This window comes from Tupaia chinensis, unplaced genomic scaffold (genome assembly GCF_000334495.1).
Source record: "Tupaia chinensis unplaced genomic scaffold, TupChi_1.0 Scaffold000263_1, whole genome shotgun sequence".
NCBI lineage: Eukaryota > Metazoa > Chordata > Mammalia > Scandentia > Tupaiidae > Tupaia > Tupaia belangeri.
In genome coordinates, this window is record NW_006159743.1 from 201101 (window position 1) to 222357 (window position 21257).

General features: G+C 37.3%; 1 protein-coding gene across 1 annotated transcript in view; it reads left to right on the plus strand.

Moving 5' to 3' along the window:
- The window catches only part of COL24A1 (collagen type XXIV alpha 1 chain), a 322594-nt gene that overhangs the window by 24792 nt on the left and 276545 nt on the right, over nucleotides 1-21257 (plus strand). Inside the window, exons 3-6 of the mRNA XM_006149476.1 lie at nucleotides 2666-2719; nucleotides 7180-7233; nucleotides 12039-12092; nucleotides 15879-15932. Coding sequence (XP_006149538.1) covers nucleotides 2666-2719; nucleotides 7180-7233; nucleotides 12039-12092; nucleotides 15879-15932 — 216 coding nt within the window. The remainder of the gene's footprint in view (nucleotides 1-2665; nucleotides 2720-7179; nucleotides 7234-12038; nucleotides 12093-15878; nucleotides 15933-21257) is intronic.

Sequence of the window (21257 nt, forward strand, 5' to 3'; positions counted from 1 at the left end):
CGGTGCAGGCCCCCTCGGTCTGCCGCTGCCTCGCTCGGCGCGGGTCCTGGGGGTCAAGGCCCCACTTCTTAATATCATTACTTGGAGGTTAGAATTTCAACAAGTGAATTTTAGGGGACAGAAAACATTCAAGCCACAGCAAACTACAATATTAACTCCTTTCAGTGTGAATGAAGCAATATTTTCTTTTATCACAGAGTGGTGTGGCAGGGTGTTAAACTAATCCAGACATTAAAATATTTTTTCTCCATTTACTATTTCGTTTTAATTTCTTATTTATCCTACTTGCTCTTATTTTAGGGAACTTAAATTCAAATTAATAGCTGATAACTTCTGGGGCCGGCAGATGGTGTGGTGGTTAAAGATACTGGACTCCCACATGGCAGACAGCGGTTTGAGTCTCGGACCTGCTGGCTTGATTTTTCACTCTCTCTCTGTCTTTCTCTGGTCAAATTAAGTAATAGTTATAATAATAATAATAATGATAAATAAAATTAAATAAATAATTCTTTTTTAAAAAGTAACAGTTCTCGGGGAACCAGCAATTAGCGTAATGGCTATGTCACTGGACTCCCACATAGTCAACCGCGGTTCACATCCCGGACCCGGTGGCTTAAAACTCATGCCAGCCATGTGTGTGTGTGTGCCCAAGATCCCAGGAGGAGAATGGAGGAGAAGGGATTGTGGCGTGACCATCCCCCCCTGGGGGGTGATTTCTCGCTTTCTGTCTCTCTGTCTCTGTCTGGCGAGCGCACGCGGCCTATAGCAAAAACCTCTCCAAAAAAAAAAAAAAGTAACATTTCCTCTTTCTCAATATTAGGAAATACACGAAAAGTTTTATCAAGTTAGTGGGCTGGAGAAGAAAAAAAATCAATTAAAAAAAGGTGGACAGTTTGAAATACATGACAAATATAAAAAACTGCAAAATGACTGTAATATAAATAAAGGAGAAGATTTCAAGGAATAGTTAATATCAAGAAGAGTAAAAAATAAGAAACATACTACATAACTATTATTTTCCAACATAACTTATTGATTTATTCCTTCTGCTTTTTAATTGGAATGACCCTTCCCCATCAGGCCATTTTATCTCACTTCCTTTGAAACTTAATTTATTTGGGTCTACCTGACCATGTTATAGATTAAATAATATGAAATTACATTTTTATAGGTTAAGAAATGGTCACATATTGGTAATTACCTATAGTTCAGTCTGGGTCATCCCTTGACTTTATATGCCATCAGCATAGATGTATAGACATTTTACAATTAAAAAAAAAAAGACGCATTAGGTTACACTACTTGTTAGTAACGAGGCTAATATTTTAACTTTGCTATACCTAATTTCAAAGCTTGTATTATTTTTACTGAACTAGTAAATTAATATTTGTTAAATGGAATATAGACACAAAGAACAGTGCCCCATCCGCAGAGTATTCAGTAACAAACTATTAAACAGATAAATGAATAAATATGTGTTTAACCAAATCACAAATGAACATTTTGTTCTTTTATGATTGTTAAAATAAAAAAAAAGACAAGCTATAAAAAAGACAATATAAAGCACATGAGGAAGTAAAGAAGTAGTTTCCTATTTTTTACTTGATGTGTGTGTGCGTGTGTGTGTGTGTATTATTAAAATTCTTTATTTACGTATGTGCTTATTTTTTCAAACCACATTCTCTAACCCTTGCTAGATTCAGGGCCAGCTTCAAAGATATGCAACCATTTGAGTCACATAGTACCTTGTACTTATTTAATCCTCTGCTGTGGCCATGTTGTCATTCTTTTGTTCTTTTAAATTGCCACAGGGTGCATGTGCAGAGAGAAAATATTTCCCAGTGGGGCATGGTCATGCTGCAATCTTTTATTTCAATTTCTACATCCCTCTTGGGACCAGCAGATGGCATAATAGTTACCCAGCGTGTTTTTTAAGCCACCAGGGCCATGATTTGAGCCATGGTTCACCATGTGGGGTATGACTCCTAATGCATTAGGCTTAACTCCTGCATCATAAGGTCGGCCCTTGATATATTTAAAAAGTAATTTTTAAAAAACTCAGAACACTTTAACAATTGATCAATTTCTGCTTTCATACTTTGTTTTATAAATCATGTAACTCTGTTGGTGACCTCATGGTATGCTACATTTGCTCTAAGGTGGATTTATTACTGGATATAACAAGAAGGATTTAATTATAGCAATTTAATACATTACACAGATCCCAGGTACGATTCTTTTAAGAGAACATAAAGTAGCAGTGTGTTCATTTTTCAAGGCAAGTGTTCTCTAGAAAAGTGCTTGAAAAAACCTGTAGTTGTTGGTCTCCAAACCCTAAAATGAAGCCCTCATTCTGTAGTAAGAGTAAATTTAGGTAAAAATTACCCACAAAACTACTAGTTACGGTCCCTGTAAAAACCAGATACAGTGACTGTAACCATAAGTCATAGACTTCCTGATGCCATTTCTGGCCAGATTAAAGAGGACACCTAAATTTCAATTCACTCCTGCCTGATGGCTGGGGTGAGGGGATTCATGTTACTTTAAAATCACCATTAGCTGGAAACTGGGGACTAAAAAAAGAATTGTCCTGGAGTGGAAATCCTATAAACTGAGAAAAGATGTGTCTACTATCATATATAATATCATTGCATTTGTTTTTAAGGGCCCACCTGGTATGGCAGGTATCCCAGGTCCACCAGGAAAGAGAGGTCCACGGGTAAGTAGCTGGACTCCATTTCTTTCTGGCTGTTAGAATTAGTAACTTTCCAATATGTTCTTTCTTGAATTGTACAGTATGTACTTCCTTTGGAATCCTGCCTGGATTTTCAAACTTAGCTCTCCCTACCTTTGCCAATTCAAGAGCAACTTAAGAACACGTGCAGCCTTGTTTATATGAGTGTAAACACCCTGCCAAAGCACACTGTGAACAAGTCCAAGAAAGATTATCAAATCTGTAGATTAGCAGTTGTTCTGGTGCTACTTGTAACATTATTCTTAGTTATAAAGTGATCTCAATTGTTTAAGGTAAGGATCATTTGTTTTGGGAAATGAAGAGGAGTGGGCTGCCTTAAAAGAGTGCGTTCCTGGATTACATAGTGGAAAATACTGGAGCTATAGACTAGGAAAAAAGATTGCTTTGAGGAAAAAAATCTGCCTTAAGGATCAGCAGTAGTTTCTCACATTACATAAGTCCAATGAAAGATTTATTGCTAAAAGAATAAGTTTCTTTCAAACCTTAAAAAAAAGTGAACTTTTACTAGTTTTTCTTCAATGAACTAGAAAAACTGTGTGCTCTAAAGGCAAATGCAAATATACCTTTTAAATAATCCAGTTTCTTTTTAAGCTGATTTTTATTTACCCTATAACAAATAAAAAATCATCCTAATATATTACTCCAAGATGTTCAAATTCATACCAAAGTTTTGTCCTTCTGAATCCTAAGATATATTATAACTGGGCTATGTTATTTAGCACTTAAAATAAAAATCCTCGGGACCAGCAGTTTGCATAATGGCGATGTTGCTGAACTCCCATGTAGTCGACCATGGTTTGAGTCCCGAACCCAGTGGCTTAAATTCACGCTGGATGGATGTGCGTGCGTGCCCAAAATCCCGAGAGGAGAATGGAGGAGAAGGGATTGCGGCATGGCTATGCCCCCTGGGGGGGTGATTTCTCACTTTCTGTCTCTCTGTCTCTGTCTTTCTGGCGAGCGCATGTGTCTTATAGCCAAAAAAAAAAAAAAGTCCTCTTGTTGGCCCTGTAGCGTAGGGGTTAGGAGAGCTGGAGCACACATGGCTGACCACAGTTTGAATCCTTGCCCTAGTGGTTTGAAAAGGAGGCCAGGCACATGTGCGAGTGTGCCCCAAATCCCTTCAGGGTGGAAAAATGGAGAAGAGACTGCCATGTGACCAAACCACATAGAGGAGCTCCCCTTCCTCACACTTCTATCCACACTGCTTCCTCTGTCTTTCTCTGATTAGTGCCATGTGTTCTCTCACCATTACAAATTTCTGTCTAGTTGATGACCTATCACATTCCTCCCACAGTCCCATTTAAACCTTGCTCATTCTTCTCTAGCCCTCAAACAATTCCCATTTTCCTATAGCTTGGTGAGGGGACCTTGGTTGCTTCTTTTCTGAGGGATTGGATCCATCTTTGCACTAATTCTTCTTTTTAATTTTATTTTTTTCTTTATTACATGAGAGAGGGATACAGAGAGAGAGAGATAGAGAGAGGCACCACCAATAAGGCCCACATGCTGTTATCCCACCCCCAGCCTCAGCTGGCGAGAACTTCAGGGAGACCTTCAGACATGAACCTCAGGCCTTCCCATATGGCTTCAGTGCTTCAGTACTACTGGTGGGTGAGGGGATTTATGTTACTTCAAAATGATCAGTACTGCTGTGCCACTGTGGCTGTCCCATCTTGGCATACTTCCATCCTCTCTCCACTGCTAAGGCTATTCTCCCAGAGCATGACTTTCAGGTTCTGAATCTCCATCTAGTCTCCTGACACAGAAGTTTTCTTCTCTAATTTCCTTTTTTTAAATGTATTTGTCCAAACTTCCCTCTTTAAGTGAAAAACAGTAGCCATCTTCTCAAGGTGAATTATTTCATTTATATTTCTTACTTTATTACCTTCAATCAATTACAATTACTAATTTAGAAGTGGCAACTTCACAATTATTTTCTCCCTAAGTTTTATCCCTCTTGATGACAACCAGTAAGTTATTTCTTTTTTTAAAAAAACCCAAACTTTCATTGATATGAATTTTTCCTGTTGTACTACTGAGTTATACAAAATAATAGTTTGTACTTGATGCCCTTACTACTACAACGCATTCATTAACTCCATAACTTTTTCCATTTACTTTATTAAAATTTACTTCTTTAAAATCTTACTTTAAAAATATCTTTAAGAATTATTTTATTTAACTTTATTTGTTATTATTATCATTATTATATTCCAGTTTGATCAGAGAGAGAGAAAGTGAGAAAACAAGCCACCTGGTCTGAGACCTGAACCGCAGTTGGCCATGTGGGAGTCCAGTGCCCCCAACCACCATGCCATTTGCCGGCCCCTTAAGAATTATTTTTTTAACTTTATTTATTTATTTTTAATTTGACCACAGAGGGACAGAGTGAGGGAGAAAAAGGGAAAGTGAGAAAGCAAGTCGCCAAGTCTAGGACTCGAACCATGGTTGGCCATGCAGGAGTTCAGCACCCTTAACCACCATGCCACCTGCCAGCTCCATACAAGTTCCTTTTTCTTAATTGCCAGAGGGTACATGTGCTCCCAAGAGTAAGAGGGAAAGAAAGGAGGAATAAACAAAGCAGCCTAATGGGGCATGGTTACACCACAGTCCCTTTTCCATCCCAGGATTTGGGGTACGCGCACACATGCACATGCCTGCCATGGATTCTGAACTGTGGTGGGCCATGTGGGGTCCAGCTCTCAATGCACAGTGCTGAACCACTGTGCTACAGCGTCAGCCCTGTTTCTGGACTTTTTATTGGGTCAGCCAGGTGGCATAGAGGCATGGTGGCTAAGGCAGCTGGACCCTACATGGCCACTTGGGTGGTTTGAGTCCTGGCTCTGGTAGCTTGAAAAATATGCCAAGCACATGTGCATGGCTGCGTAAAAATCCCAAGAGGAAAATGGAGGAAAAAAAAGGGACTGGGGTGTGGGGAAAGAGAACTCATTCCCCAGTGGGTCATTCTCATGCATAAATTCCCTTCCCTCCATTTCTCCATCTCTTCAGGATTTGAAGCACACATTCACAGGTGCTCAATGTGTTTTTCAACCTGCTGGCTAAGATTCAAACTGCAGGGTCAGCCATGTGGTTTCTGGCTTCAAATAGACAGTGCTTAACCACTGGGCTACCAGGCCAGCCCCAAATTTATTTTTAAAACTTATTTTTCCTTTCTAATGTATTAAAAAAATTTACTTTTTCGTTTATTAACATTTAAAACGTTAACAATAACATCTGTCATGAAATCTGATCTTTTTTCCTTAGTTTTGATCTTGCTAGAACTATCTTGAATATTTACATTGCTCATACACCTATATTTTTTCTGAAACACTCAACTAGTAATAATTCAAAATTGAAGAGACAGGCAAATACATAATTATTATGTTATGTGTTAAAATGAAGGTGTAGCTAAAGAGCATAGAGGTGGGGTACAAAACACAAATAAGAAGAGGCAGGCTAGAGACCTCCAGAAGGCTTTCTGGAGAAGGTCATCTTCAGTTTCTCCATTTACAGTTGTATGAACTGGAAGTTTCTTCATTTGTAAATAGAAGTAAGAATAATCAGTCAACTTGCAGGGCTGTTACAAGGATAATTTATGGAAATATAAAGAATTAGCATAGTTCCTGGCACATAGGAAGTACTCAGTAAATAGAATCAATTTTGAATTCAGGTTGTGTAGTTTACCAGGGACACGAAATCAAATTGACATTCATTGAGTAACTAATATATACTAAGCACTAGGCAAGTAATAAAATGTTTCTTTTCAAAGAGTTTATAATCCTAGAACCAAATGACATATGTCATAAAAGAGTTAAAATAGCAGTAAAGTATTTAAATAATAGGTTATCACAGAATAAGAAATATTGCAACCCTATATCCAATCAATCAAGTGAATTTTACATGTAGTCACTTCTGTAGAAATTAAAAGAGAGCAATTCCTCACATGGCCAGGATTTTAAAATAAAGTGACATCTCAGGGCAGACTTGAATGATTTTACTAGGTATGGGGACAAGTTTGTAAGGTGTACCTAATAGCATAAGCAAAACTTCAAGTGCAGAAAGGGATAATACCTGAAAGAAAAGTAAATGACTGCACTTTTTAATTTTTAGGCTTCTTACGTCACACAGATTTTAGAAGTAGCATTAAACAACATACTGTGACTAGATATAGCGTGCTAGGTAGGGAAGCAGACACCCTGAAGCAATGTGTTGAGGCAAAACATGAAAACTACAGTTCTATTTTATTAACTAGTATAGCTATCCTTTCTAAGAGTAAATTACCTAAGATCTCAGAAAAGATTTTTAAAAATTGAAGGCAGCATTTTTAAGGAAATTTTATTATGTAGTATTTACTTGAATGTTACAATCAACACTGTCATTTGACTTTGGATCCAAGAATGATCTGACTTTTTCACTACTTGCAGGGCATACCAGGGCCACATGGAAATCCTGGGTTACCTGGATTACCAGGTCCAAAGGTGAGTGATTTTCCATGAATATCATATGATTTCTTGAAACTTGAAAAGAAGGCCTTTAACTTTTAATCCGGTCTCGGGACATCAAGCGTCTCTGTCATAGCCAGAGCATGATTCTTCAACAGGATTCTGTCAGACTGGCAGAGAACTAGGTTCCTCCAAAAGCCCAGTGCACTTGGATTTCTACAGTGATAATGTCAGGCACGGGCCTGCTTTGGTATTCCAAAATCATCATTTTTTTAAAAATTTCTATAGGACACATGCACTTGCCAGAGAAAGAGAAAAGAGAGAGAGAGAGAGAAAGAGAGAAATCATCCACCAATGATGTGACAATCCATTCTCCTTCATTCTCCTCTCAGGATTTTGGGCATACATGCACTCCACATGCTTAGGTTCAAGCTGCCAGGTCCAGGACTTGAACCATGAAGTTGGCCATGAGGAATCCAGCCCCCTTAACTGCCATGGCAACAACTGGCCAAGTTTTCCAAAATTTTTACTGACAAATTATAATGGCAATGTATGAAACCTCTTAAATATACAGATACTTTGAATAATTTACCTTAAATTAGGGCCATTTTAATTTGTAAACACAGAGGAAAGAAATGTTTATATCCCTGTTCCCTACTTTCCTAATATTTTCACTTGGAAAAAAAATTATAAGAATGTTGATTAAATTATCAAATTTTAATGAAAACCTGAAAAATATGTGTGTATGTGCACATTTATATGTATTTGTCTATATCTATAAATATATATATATGCACATGAGCATATGTAGCTATATGATATACACACACACACACACACACACACGAGCTTACATAGTTGTATGATAGTTAATCATGCAATTAGATAGTATGAGCATAGAAAAATCTATGAAAGAATACATACTGGACTGGTTACTCAGAAACAGAGTATGAAAATAGAGAGATCACTAAATTTTATATATATTGGGTTGTTAGAAAAGTCATGACACCTTTTTGCATAGAAAAAAGGTGTCATGACTTTTCTGACAACCAAATACATATATGTAATAAAATTTGGAAAGTTCAAGATCAAAGGGCTGGCAAGTTTGTTGTCTGCTGAGGGCTCACTTCTGGTTCACAGAGAGCATCTTCTCACTGTGTCCATAATGAGCAGGACTAGCTAGCTCTTTGGGGTCTGTTTTTTAAGGGCACTAATCCCAATCATAAACGCTCTACCCTCATGATCTAATCACTTCCAAAATTTTCCTCATACCACCACCTTGGGGTTTAGGATTTCAACATACAAACTTGGGAGGGGGGAAACAAACATTCATACCATATTATCTTACTGTTACAATGACCAATAATTTAATAAAGAAATTAAGTGAATCTATTCAGATTGCTATAACAAAAATACCACAGACAACATCATTTATAAATAACAGAATTTTTTAAAAAGTTTTTATCATAGTGCACATGTACTTGCCAGAGAGACACATTAAGAGGGAAATTGAGAAATCACCCCCTAAAAGTATGGCTATGCCACAATCCCTTCTCCTCCACAATTTTGGACATGCACATACACAAGCCTGGTGTGATAGTCAGGCCTCCAGGCCCAGGACTTGAACCATGGTTTGCACCTTGGATCCCACATGGCCAACAACATGGTTTGAGTTCTGGACCCAAGAGCTTGAGAAACACACCAGGTACATGTGCTTGTGTGCCTGTCCAACTTCCAGAAAGGAAGGAGAGATGAACGAGAAAGGATTGTAGCATGACCTTCCTCCATTGGGAGTGCTTTCTATCTTTCTCTCTCATCTCCTTGGTAAGTGGATGTGCCCTCTGGCAACAGTTAACAAAATAAATGTTTCAAAATTAAAAATGGCCTTGTCTTTTTATAGAATTGAACCTCAGGGTAACTACTGGATCACGTTGGAAAAGTCATAACTTTTTTTCTATGCAAAAATGCATATGACTTTTCTGGTGACCCAATAAATAGCTGATGAAGAGAAGTAATCTATAATAAAAGATAATAAAGAAAAAATGCTAGAATTAAAAATCACTATTTGTCATTGGCTTTCAGTAGTTTGACTATGGTTATATTGGAATGGTTTCCTTTAGATATTTCTGGTTTGGCATTCACTAAGCATCTTGGACCAATTAATATAAGATGTTGATTTCCAACAAATTTGGGAGACTTCTGACCATTATTTTAGAGAGAGAGAGAGAGACAGACAGACAGACAGACAGACAGAGTAAGTGAGGTCTGTTTCTTTCTGCTTGAATTCCAGCTACTCCTCGCAGACTGGGAGTGTACTTAGGACTAAAGCTGTATAATAGCTGAACCAAGTGTGGTTCTCTTCTTTCAAGGTTTGACTTTCCTTCCCCCAGTGTATCCTGTTTTTGATTTTGTTGCTCCTTTAATAATTCACTAAAGAGTTGTGTTTTCTGCTTTCTAAGATGGCAATAATTATAAAAACTGACTTTAATAATGATTGTTTTCAGTCCTATGTAAATGATTCTTTTATGTATTGTCCTGGGCTTGTAATTGTTATCTATAGGTAAATAAATAAATATTTTATTTAATAGGCACTGTGATATAAGAAAACAAGTTGACCTAGTTTCCCAATACTTTTCTAAGCAATCTTAAATAAGTCAATTAATCTTTCTGGACCTCACGGCTTCTTTAAATACCAAATGTGTTTTAGTATGTAAACTCTAATATCTCTTATACATTTTAAGTTTATCCAACCTTTTTGGATCAAGAGTTGAGTTCTTAATATTCAGATATCACCAAATTCAGAAACACAAATTTTTTTTAAATAATTATTTTATTTAACTTTATTGATTTATTTTTTAATTTGACCAGAGTGAGAAAGCAAGCCACCAGGTCCAGGACTCAAACTGCAGTCAGCCATGTAGGAGTCCAGCATCCTTAACCACCACGCCATCTGCCAGCCCATCACCAAACATTTTTTTCTTAAGAGGTTTTTGCCTTAGGGCACATGTGCTCACCAGATAGATAGACAGAGATGGTGAGACAGAAAGTGAATCACCCCACAAGGGGAATGGCCACACTGCAATCCCTTCTCCTCTGGCATCTTTGACAAGCATGCACATGCACTCAATGAAATTTTTTTAAAACGTCAGTCTGGGATATGAACTGCAGTCGGCCATGTGAGAGTCCTGTGATATATCCGCTATATGCCATCTCCTCCTCCTCCTTCTCCTCCTCCTCCTCCTCTTCTTCTTCGAGATGTTTTTGCTGTGGGATGTATGTGCTCGCCAGAAAGACAGATACAGACAAAGAGACAGAAAGTGAGAAATCACCCCCCAGGGGGGATGATCATACCTCAATCCCTTCTCCTCCATTCTCCTCTTGGGATCTTGGGCATGCAGGCACACGCGCCCAGTGTGAGTTTAAGCCACCAGGTCCAGGCCTTGAACCGCGGTCGACTACATGGGAGTCTAGTGATATAGCCATTATGCCAACTGCTGGTCCCATAACCACTATGCCATCTGCTGGCCCCCAACACCAAACATTTCTTAGGTCCCATAATCTTGTAACCAATAATCTACAATAGTAGCCTTCATGACAGGAAGGAAGATATCAGTCTATAAAACAACGTTTTACTTAAAAATTTCGAAAAGAACATAGCATTCTTTGCTGGGAGGATATACTTGTAAAGTGAAAACACTTGTTGTTATACTCAGCTTTGAATGCTATTTAAAAGCTTCCCTGAGAATGTTAAAGAAGACATAACATGCTGGGTGCATGTGTGCCCCAGATCCTGACAGGATGACAAAATGGAGGAAAAGGATTGCAGAGTGATCAAGCTCAACTGGGGGTTGCTTTCTCTCTGTCTTTCTCCCTAGTGAGCACATGTGCCCTCCTGCAATTAAAAAAATAATAATAAAATAAATATAATCAGCTGTCTAGAGATTTTTTAGAAATTTCAGCATTTGGGACCAGTAGATGGCATAATGGTTACCTCACTGGACATATTCTACTGCAGCTCAAGTCCCAGACTGGCAGCTTAAAACAGGGGGCATGTGCGTGCATACCCAAGATATCAAGAGGAGGATGGAGAAGGGATTGTGGCATGGTCATCTCCTCCTGGGAGTGATTTCTTGCTTTCTGTCTCTGTTTCTCCAGTGAGGGCATATGCCCTATAGCAAAAACCTCTCTAAAAAAAAAAATAATAATAATCTCAGCATTTAACATTAAAGCTAAAAAAATACATGTTAAAAGGTTACCCATACCTATGTCAATGTAATTTTTTTTTTTTGAGATTTTCACTATAGGGTGCGTGTGCTTGCCAGACAGACAGAGAGAGACATAGAGACAGAAAGTGAGAAATCACCCCCCAGGGGGGATGGTCACGCCACAATCCCTTCTCCTCCATTCTCCTCTCGGGATCTTTGGCACGCACGCACAATGCGCCTGGTGTGAGTTTTAAGCCACCGGGTCCGGGACGTGAACCGCGGTCAACTGCATGGGAGTCCAGTGACATAGCCATTACGCTAACTGCTGGTTCCCAATGTAAAGTAATTTTTTAAAGAATTATTTATTTATTTAATTTGTTGTTATTATTTTTTAATTTGACCAGAGAGAAAAAGGAAAAGTGAGAAAGCCAGCCTCCTGGTCCAGGATTTGAGCTGTGGTCAGCCTTGTGGGAGTCCAGCACCTTAATCACCATGCCATCAGCCATGCCCCCAATCTAACATAATTTTATTTAATACTATATAATGTATATAACATGTGATTATATAAAGCTGAAGATATGTGATACATGTATGTAATTTATGCTTCATGAAATGTTTTATAACTGTTTTATCTAGGGCCCCAAAGGAGATCCAGGATTTTCCCCAGGTCAAGCTGTTTCTGGAGAAAAGGTAATAACTTTTCCATGAAATAACATCATGCTCATATATTTTAAGCATTTGAAAATCATTTTTATCTCTTTAAAATGCAGATTTTGCTACATCAAAGAAGTTTTCAGAGAACTAGTACATTTCAATAAATGAATACATATTTGAAGAATTAGGAAAATTATACTATCATCTAATTTATTGGTTTAAGTCCTAACATTTATTTTACTGTCTACTGTGGCTTGCCATTGGGCTACTTCCTCATTAGGGGTTGTGGGGTAATAAATTAAAGCAGATGATGCAGTCTTCACCTCAAAAATTTTGCAGTTAAAATACACACATGTACAATAATACATACATTCCAGTGCCAGTTTACACATTTGTATAATAGTTCCACAATAATTACTTGTCAGAGAAGTAGTCATTATTATCTTGTTTTCTTGAGGAAACAGAATTCATAGACTTAAAAGGCTCATCACATGGATAGTAGCAGATTTGATGATATATCCACATTTTCTTTTAATCCAGCATGTTTTTCATTTCATCATAGTGCTCTCAAATACACACACTTAGGGAAACTAAACTAAGTAAAATCTTCATTGGGAGGAAGATGCTGTTTTTTAGTGAGGACAAATACAAACGGAGTCTTTAGGAGAACATCTAGGAAACTTTGTTTAGACAAACACTTGATAAATGTAATTACACATACAGGATTTTTCTGTTTAGGTGGTGTACATTTCATTAACTTTAAGAATTCCTGAGCAATGTTGGTAGTTCCTGGATTGAAATATGATCTTTCCATTGGGTTACTGAAACTCTTACGAACATAAAAAAAAGATATAGATATTATACTAATGAATAAATCTCAAAAACAATTTTATACAGAGTTTTAGAAATGGAACTGGTTCACTGAGTAAACAATTTAGAAAGAAAAGGGAAGCTTATTACCAGAAACGAACCTTTTCACTGGTTTCTTAACTATGTAAACCAAACTTTTTAAAAAAAACCTTCAATTTGAAAAACATAAATGCCAATTTTTTCTTTTCTTTTTCTCCAGAGTGTGAGGGCATGTGTACTTACTGGAAAGAGGCACAGAGACAGAGAGGAAATAAGAAAGCACTCCCTGTGAGACATGATCACATTCAGTCCCTTCTGCCTTTCTCCTTCCTTTCAGGATTTTAGCCACACACACCACAAAGGCCCCAGTGATTCTCAAGCTACAGGTCGGGAACTTGAACAACCTGTCAGCGATGTGGGATCTAACTGCTTTACTCACCATGTTGGGTTGACCCCATAAGTGCCATCTTTTAAAATATCTAAATAAAGTTTAGATATTTTGGTTTTACCAAAACCCACTTTGTTTTGGTGACTGCTCTAAACAAAACCCCTACATTAAACATTTACATTTACATCAAATGCTGGATTTTATCTTTCATTGTGGCTTCTCTATATAAAATGTAGAGTGGTTCAGTATGGGAGTTGTGCTTGGAGGTGTGTCAGTCTTTTTTTACCTTCGAGTTACTTTCATATACTAATTATGGTAATAAGAGAAATTTAATGAGATATAGAATTTAATATAGCAAGTTGTCATTGAGCTTGAGGCAAATGCTAATGTTCAAAATTGAGAGATGTGTTTCTAAAATGATAAAAACAATCTCTTAGAAATTCTGTTTATATTAAATTGGGTTCAAATATACTGAGGAGATAGGAGATTAAACACATGCAATGTGAATATGAATAAAAACCAAACAGTCCTTCCTATATAACATCTACCAAGTAACATAAATAATAGATCATTCACAAGTTTTTAAGTCCTTTTGAGACCTTAAGGGTATGCATAGTTTTTAGATGTTGTAATTTTTCCTTTCCCATAAAACAAGTGAGACATTATCATCATCATCATTCTCATTTTTCATATGAAGGAACTTCAAGAGGAATTAGATGATTCATCCATGATTAAATTTAGTGGAAGTACATCATTCTCCCATCTCTTGAAGCAGTTTTCTTTTTTAACAGAGTAATATATCTACAATATAGTATATGAAATAATAATATATAATACAGGTCATATACCATAAATATACATATGTATAATTGTTTATATAATATATACTATTATATATAATATATACTATATATGTAATCATTACTATGTTACAGATATTGCTGTAGATATATATCCTGTATAAACTGGTCATCCTATCACAAATGGAAGCCATTTTAATAAAATTTTGGAGATAGACATTAAAATATTAGAATAAATGGGATAGCACTCCATTTTTAATAATGAGAATCATCCTTTTCTCTTTCAAATATTTAATATGACGACAGATTAAAGTAGATGGTACATTAAAAACTAAACAGGGGGCACCAGCAGGTGGTGTGATGGTTAAGGCACTGGATTCCCATGTGACCGACCATACTTCGAGTCTGAGACTTGGTGGATTGAAAATCACAGTGGACGTGTGTATATGTGTGCCCAATAATCCAAGAGGAGAATGGCAGAGAGGGACTGTGTTGTGGTCATCCCTCCTAGGGAGTGATTTCTCATTCTCCCTCTCACCATCTCTCTCTGTCTCTCTAGCAATCACATGTGCCCTATGGCAAAAAAAAAAAAAAAAAAAAAAAAAGAAAGAAAGAAAAAGAAAACCCAGAACTAGAAATAAGTAAATGGGCCAGTAGGTCTTCCAAGTCATGCCCCCGGCATGTGTGTGGGTTCCCGAAGTCCGAGTAGAAGCAATTACGTTGTCATCCTGCCTACTGAGCGAGTTCTCACTTTCCCTCAGTCTCTGGCCAGCACATGCCTCATGGCAAAAACCTTAAAACAAAACAACAAAACCCAGAAAACTAAATAGAACATAAACAGTTACTAAAGAGTTCATTTAAGATTATGCCCTAAATACTTGTCTTTTTCTTTCAAACCCATTTTTTCCCACGCACACTGAATGTTACACTGGAAAGAAGAACGAAAAGGAGATAGAGAAAAAGTGTACCTTGAGTAAACTGTCTCAAGGTCCATGTTTCCATCTCTACTTTCTCTCCAACTCTTCTGGATGTACTTTTTTCCCGTCAATTCATACAACCTCTTTTGGGTCTCTGTCATTTCCACCCACCACAGACACTCCCTCCGTCACCTCTGGTGTACTTTCTCTGTCCTCCCCCAAGATGGGCTTGTGGGTTCCCAAGAGGGAGGGAAAGACTGCCTGTCCCTAATTAGTGAAATCTATTGCAGTGTGCTGCCCCAAACACAGATCTCCTAACACATTGCTGCCGCACTTACTCCGGGAGGAGTGTCTGTGGAGCACAGGGCTAGGCACTGGGCGCGCCCCGGAAGAGGAAGTGGCTCTTGTCCGGTGCTTCAGGTGAACCCGGCCGAGCACTCCCGCTCTTGACTTATGCCTGGGAGTCCCACGAGGCCACAGGTCCTCACAGAGAAGAGGCTGGGGTGAGCGCCCCTCGCCGCCTCACAAAACACTTGTAGAATTTTAGAAGAAACTCCCGTAGATTGCTATTGTAAGCACGAGAGACCTTGGCTTGATGAGAATATGGAGTTTACAGGTATCCCTAGAGAAAAGAAAATATAAGAAGAAAAGGAGCAAGGGCTTGGAGGTAGGAGAATCCAGTCCAAGTATCCAGCACTGGGGCTGGGATCATCAGGTAAGGGCTCAGAGGGTTCGGAAGCCAGATGGAACTGGAGCCGAATTGCGAGTATAGGAATAAAATGTAGTAAAGGCTTGACGTACAGAACTAAGGTGATCTCTAATTTTCAATTTTCTTTTGTGCCGTTAAACCTTTGTGTTTTATTTCTAGGGTGATCGAGGCCTTTCTGGGTTAATAGGTCCCCCTGGTATACAAGGTGATAAGGTAAGATATAGTTTTACTTTGACATAATTGGATGTCATATAAACCTGGAAGCCCTTCAACTACTATTAATTCATTTTGAAAATGAACCCCAAACCAATGTTTTAAAGTCATTTTCTCAGAAAAAGGAAATTAAGGTGCTGTCCTAATCCAGGAAAAAGATAACCCACAACAGGCAGGATCCTATGAAAAATAAAAAAACGGCCACAGAATTCATATGTAGGAATAAGTCAAAGTTGCTTATAGACTACCAAGAGTACCTTTTTAATTATATTAGAGTAGGGCAGTGATGTACGTCTGAGAATTTGAAGTAAATTTTATAATTTATATATACCCACAGTGATATTCATTGGTTTATAGGTAGTACACTTGGAGAGAAAGAGACAGAGAGACAGAAAGCAAGAAATCACTCACAAGGAGGGATAGCCACGAAGCAATCCCTTTCTCCCCCATTCTTCTGTTGGGATTTTGGGCACACACACATGTGCCCAGCATGAATTTTAAGCTCCTGGGTCCGCGATTTGAACTGAGGTTCACTATATAGGAGTCCAGCGACATAACCATTATGCCATCTGCTGTTCACCACTTGGATTTTTTTAAGGAGTTCTTATTTTATTGAAAAGTAATATTCTGTGCCATAATGTATATACATAAAAATATGAGTCTTGAATGGTAGGGTGGAAATGAGGATTGGGGCTAGCTAATAAAAAATATAGTCATTTGCATATGACTAGGCTTTTTCTAAGGTAGAAAGGAGTACTGATGCAACTATTTCATAAACTATGCTGTGCAATTTCCTGGATTAACACAAAGTAAATTACCCTCTCTGTTCAGCTTGATTTTTTTTTTTTCTCTAACATTAAGTTGTTGATGTCCTACAGAGAATGAAGGAGACACAAAATTTTTCTAAGGTATTTAGAGCCCCCAAATACTATAAGGCAATATCTGACTTGATATGGATATATAAATAGAAATAATACTAAGTTTTGTTGGTGTCTTGGTGTGTCATATTCCTTTTCTCTTCAGAGATTTAGGTGGTATTCAGGCTGTGATTGCTTGGTTCAAATCTATCTACCATTGTCTAGGTTCCAACAGCTTTGAGTAGGTTGCTTAATCTCTGAACTTTTATTACTTCATCTGTAAGATGTAAAGATAATACTCCCAATTTCATAGAGAATTTGGGGAAAGATAAAATGAGATAATCAGTACCACACAGTGTCATGTAGCCCTTAGTAATTGTTAACCAAAAGCTTTTTATCTGGTTTTGGAAAGAATCCTGACTTCTTTTGCTTTCCTTCATCACTCCTGTTAAAGAGCTAAATTGTAAAATGATGAAAAAGGTTTTGATCATTAGAGTATTTTTTCTTCAATGATCAAACCATTGTTTTTATGGCCTTCAGACTAATTTTCATCCTAGACAGTGATTACAGTCTGATAACTCTCTTGCCATTGTTGATTCCCTCCATGGAAACATGAAACTACAGAGGGAACACTTTTAAATAGAACTAGTCTTGAGATACAGTTGTGAATCGGTTTGTTAAATACTAGTAATTATACCTCTTACTATTAATATACCTTTAGGAAATTGTACCATGTAGCATCAGAGAAAGCTCTCATAGATATCTCATAGATATTTGAGATTACATGTACAGTCATTATATCCTAAACAATGGCACTGCATATGAGAGAAAAGTAAACTAAGCTTTACTTTCTGCAGTTAATAATACCTGTGGTTTATGAAATTAGCAATCTAGATAGGCAGATCATAAGCTGAATGTAGTTTTTGTGTAGAGATTATATAATATGCTTTCTCTGGGAAGAAATATTACAGATAAAAGGAAAAAAGACTCTGGGGCCAGAGATGGCACAGCAATAAAATGTCATGTTCTAAGGGCATACTTACACAGGAAGTTTGCTGGTTCTCATCTAGAGACCTGCCTGAATATGCTGGGCATGTGTGTGTGTCCGTGATCCAGGTTGACTGAGGTTGGAGGTGGATCATAGTCAAGGCCCTGCCAGGGGTGCCGCACTTCTGTCTTTTTCTCTTATTCTTGAAATAAGTAAATAAACAAACTTGGAAGAAAGAAAGGGAGGTGGATAGAAAAAAAGAAAGAAAAGAAATACTTTAATTTTAACAATAGAGCAGATTGCCATTTTAACTTTCGAGATGTATTTACTTAAAGTAGGAGATACTAATTTTCAAAGGCCTGCATACATTTTATATGCCTCATCAGTATTTTCAAATATTAAAAAAATACATTTTTTTCTTTTTGAGTCTAATAAAGTGAAATAACAGCTTTTTTTTTTAATATTTTTTACCACCAGAGGACATGTATGTGCATGTGTGTGCATACAAAAAAGAGAAAGTAACCCCCAATAGAGGTTCCTTGTTAAAGAGCTTTTTAATTAAAAAATATATAAATTTTTTTCTTCAATGAACAAGAGAGACAGAGAAATAAACAGGCATCCCCTTGACAACATACTCTCATCAAGCCACAGTTCACCCCTAGTCTCAGCCCAGATCACAGATATGCATGCACTTGGCATACCCAGAGAGGTCCTGGGATGTAAGTCCAGGACCTTTCACATATGGGGATTGGGAGTTTAGTCTCAACCTCCCTTCCTCTATTTCTCTATCCAATCAGGATTTGGAGCATACACATACCTACAAACATACCCATATGTATCTGGTATGTGTTTCAACCCTTTGGGATCAGAATTCAAACTGTGGTCAGCCATGTAGGATCTGGCTCCCTGTGTTCAGGATTTAACTGTGTTATGAGGTTGGCCCTAACAGCATTATATTAAACAAATCAAGCCATGAATTGGATGTCTTTTGTCGATTTCTTTTTCTCTCATATGATTTTTAAACCTTTTAAAACTGGCTTACATTATTAACTTATAAAATCAATGACTTTGATATATTATCAATTAGCAGCTGTTGTATAATTTTACCTAGAGAAAGCTTAGTTGAAAGTATTTAGAAACCTAAATTATTTTCTGATAAATGAAGCATTCATGGTTTACCATGGTTTGATACTAATTCAGAACAGTGTCAAAGTATTTGAGGTAATTTTATAGTATTTTCTTTTGTAAAGATTTGTCAGAGGGTACATGTACTCTACAGAGAGAGACAGAAAGAGAGAGAGGGAGAAGGAAGAAGCATCCCCCAGTGGGGTGTGGTCTTACTTTCACTTGAGTATACAGGAGAAACACATTTTAGCTATAACCTAGGGTCTCCTGTCCTTTCATGCTTGTAATTCTTTCCTAAAGTGCTAGATAAATTCTTATGATCAAGACAGAGTTGAAGTTATTCACCTTGTAAATGAGAAAATTAAAATAATCCCTGAGAGCTTAGGAGAATTGCTCAGAGTTACTTAGAGAGTTATGACAGGCAAAAGAGAAAGCTCATAATATACTGTTTTTTTCATCTATTTGGTGCATAGTATAAGACATGAATAAGATACTTAGTTTTGATGAATATAAAGTAATTTTATGTTTTTATCTGTTAAGGCATTTTATGAGATATTATTGTAATAATTACTTCTTATATTAAAAACAACTATTTTATTATGTGCAACATCTAGTCCCTCTGCTGAGCAGTTTCTTTAGTCTTAAAGACAACCCATTGAAGGGGCCATCAGGTGGCATGGGGGTGAAAGCACTGGACTCCCTCATGGCCTATCACACTTTGAGTCCCAGACACAGTGCTTGAAACTTATAATGGATGAATGTGCATGTGTGCCCAAAATCATGAGAGGAGATTGGAGGAGAAGGGATTATGGCATGGGCATCCCTGAGAGGGGTAATTTCTCATTTTCTTTCTGTCTCTTCCTGGTGAGTGTACATGCCCTATGGCAAAAAATCTGAAAAAAAAATTTAGGAAGATTCTAGTTCAGTATATCATAAATAAGTTAATTGAGGTATACAAGAATTAAGTCATTTACTTAAAGCCACACACAACATTTTTTGTTTGATTGATTGATTCTTTGCTAGAGAGTATTCATGCTTGCCAGAGAGAAAGAGAGAAAAAGGAAAAATCACCTTCCATGGGAAATAGTCATTCCCCAATCCTTTCTTCTTCATTTTCTCTTTCCTTTCAGAATTTTGGGCATCTTCACACATTCAGTTGTCTTTCTCAAGCCGTCTGGGCCAGGACTGTGCTGTACAGTAGACCATATTAGATCCCTCTGCCTTAATCACCAGGCCGCAGAGCCGTCCAGCCCACACACAACTATTAATTGGCAGAACGAAGCCTCAAATCCAAGCCTGTTTAATGCTTATGACTATGCCGTTAATAACTTTGGATACCGCTTCCTTGTTAATTAATCCCTGTTGAGTCAAAATTTGTGAGATACTGGTATTTCAGTACTTCTGACTATCTCTGGCATGTATGTCAGAGAAAGTAAAATACTGTTTTTCATGAAAACCCAGGGAGCAGATACAGTTTTGGATGACAGATAATGATGACTTCATTATTTTTCTCTGAAAACTATCTGGAAATATTAAAATTCTTCTAATATAAACCAAACCCAGGAAGTCTTTAAAGCTAAAGTGGCTGTAAGAAATTGTGTGGAACACACTAATGACTCATGAAAATTTTTGAAATAAACAAACAGAAGATTTTAGGAAAAATGTTTAAGAAATGAGACGTAACATTGAGACAAATAATAAAGCAAGGAAATCAGCAGAAATATATCCTTCCCGTGTCTATAGATTTTCTGGTTTTCTTTTTTATTCTTCCTTCTTTTATTCCCACCATTATTTGTTAGGACCAGTATTAACATCTTTAACAGTGAGGCCAGGCAATGACACAATTTTAACCCAACTGGACCTATATGTGAAAGGTCCTGGACTTACATCCCAGGACCTCTCTGGGTATGCCAAGTGCATGCATATCTATGATCTGGGCTGAGACTAGAGGTGAACTGTGGCTTGATGACAGTATGTTGTCAAGGGGATGGCTGTTTCTCTCTCTCTCTCTCTTGCTCATTAAAGAAATGCATTTATACTTTTTTAATTAAAAAAATCTTTAGCAAGCAATATCTTTCCCTCTGATTGACTGATTACATAGCCTTAATTTAGTCACCTTCATGTAACTGTTATTTTCCTAGGAACTGAAGTATGTTTTTACTCCCCGCTAAGTGTCTAAATTTTTGCCAGAAAGCAGATAAGTTGGATACAGAGTCCATGCTTGTTTGGATGGAAGACAAGGGTCGTAATTCTGAACTTGGACTCAAGACAGAACTTTAAATTATTTTTTAATATAGCCAGTATGTTTCTGTATTAAAATTGAATGCACACATGTTGGAATATTCACTTTGCAAG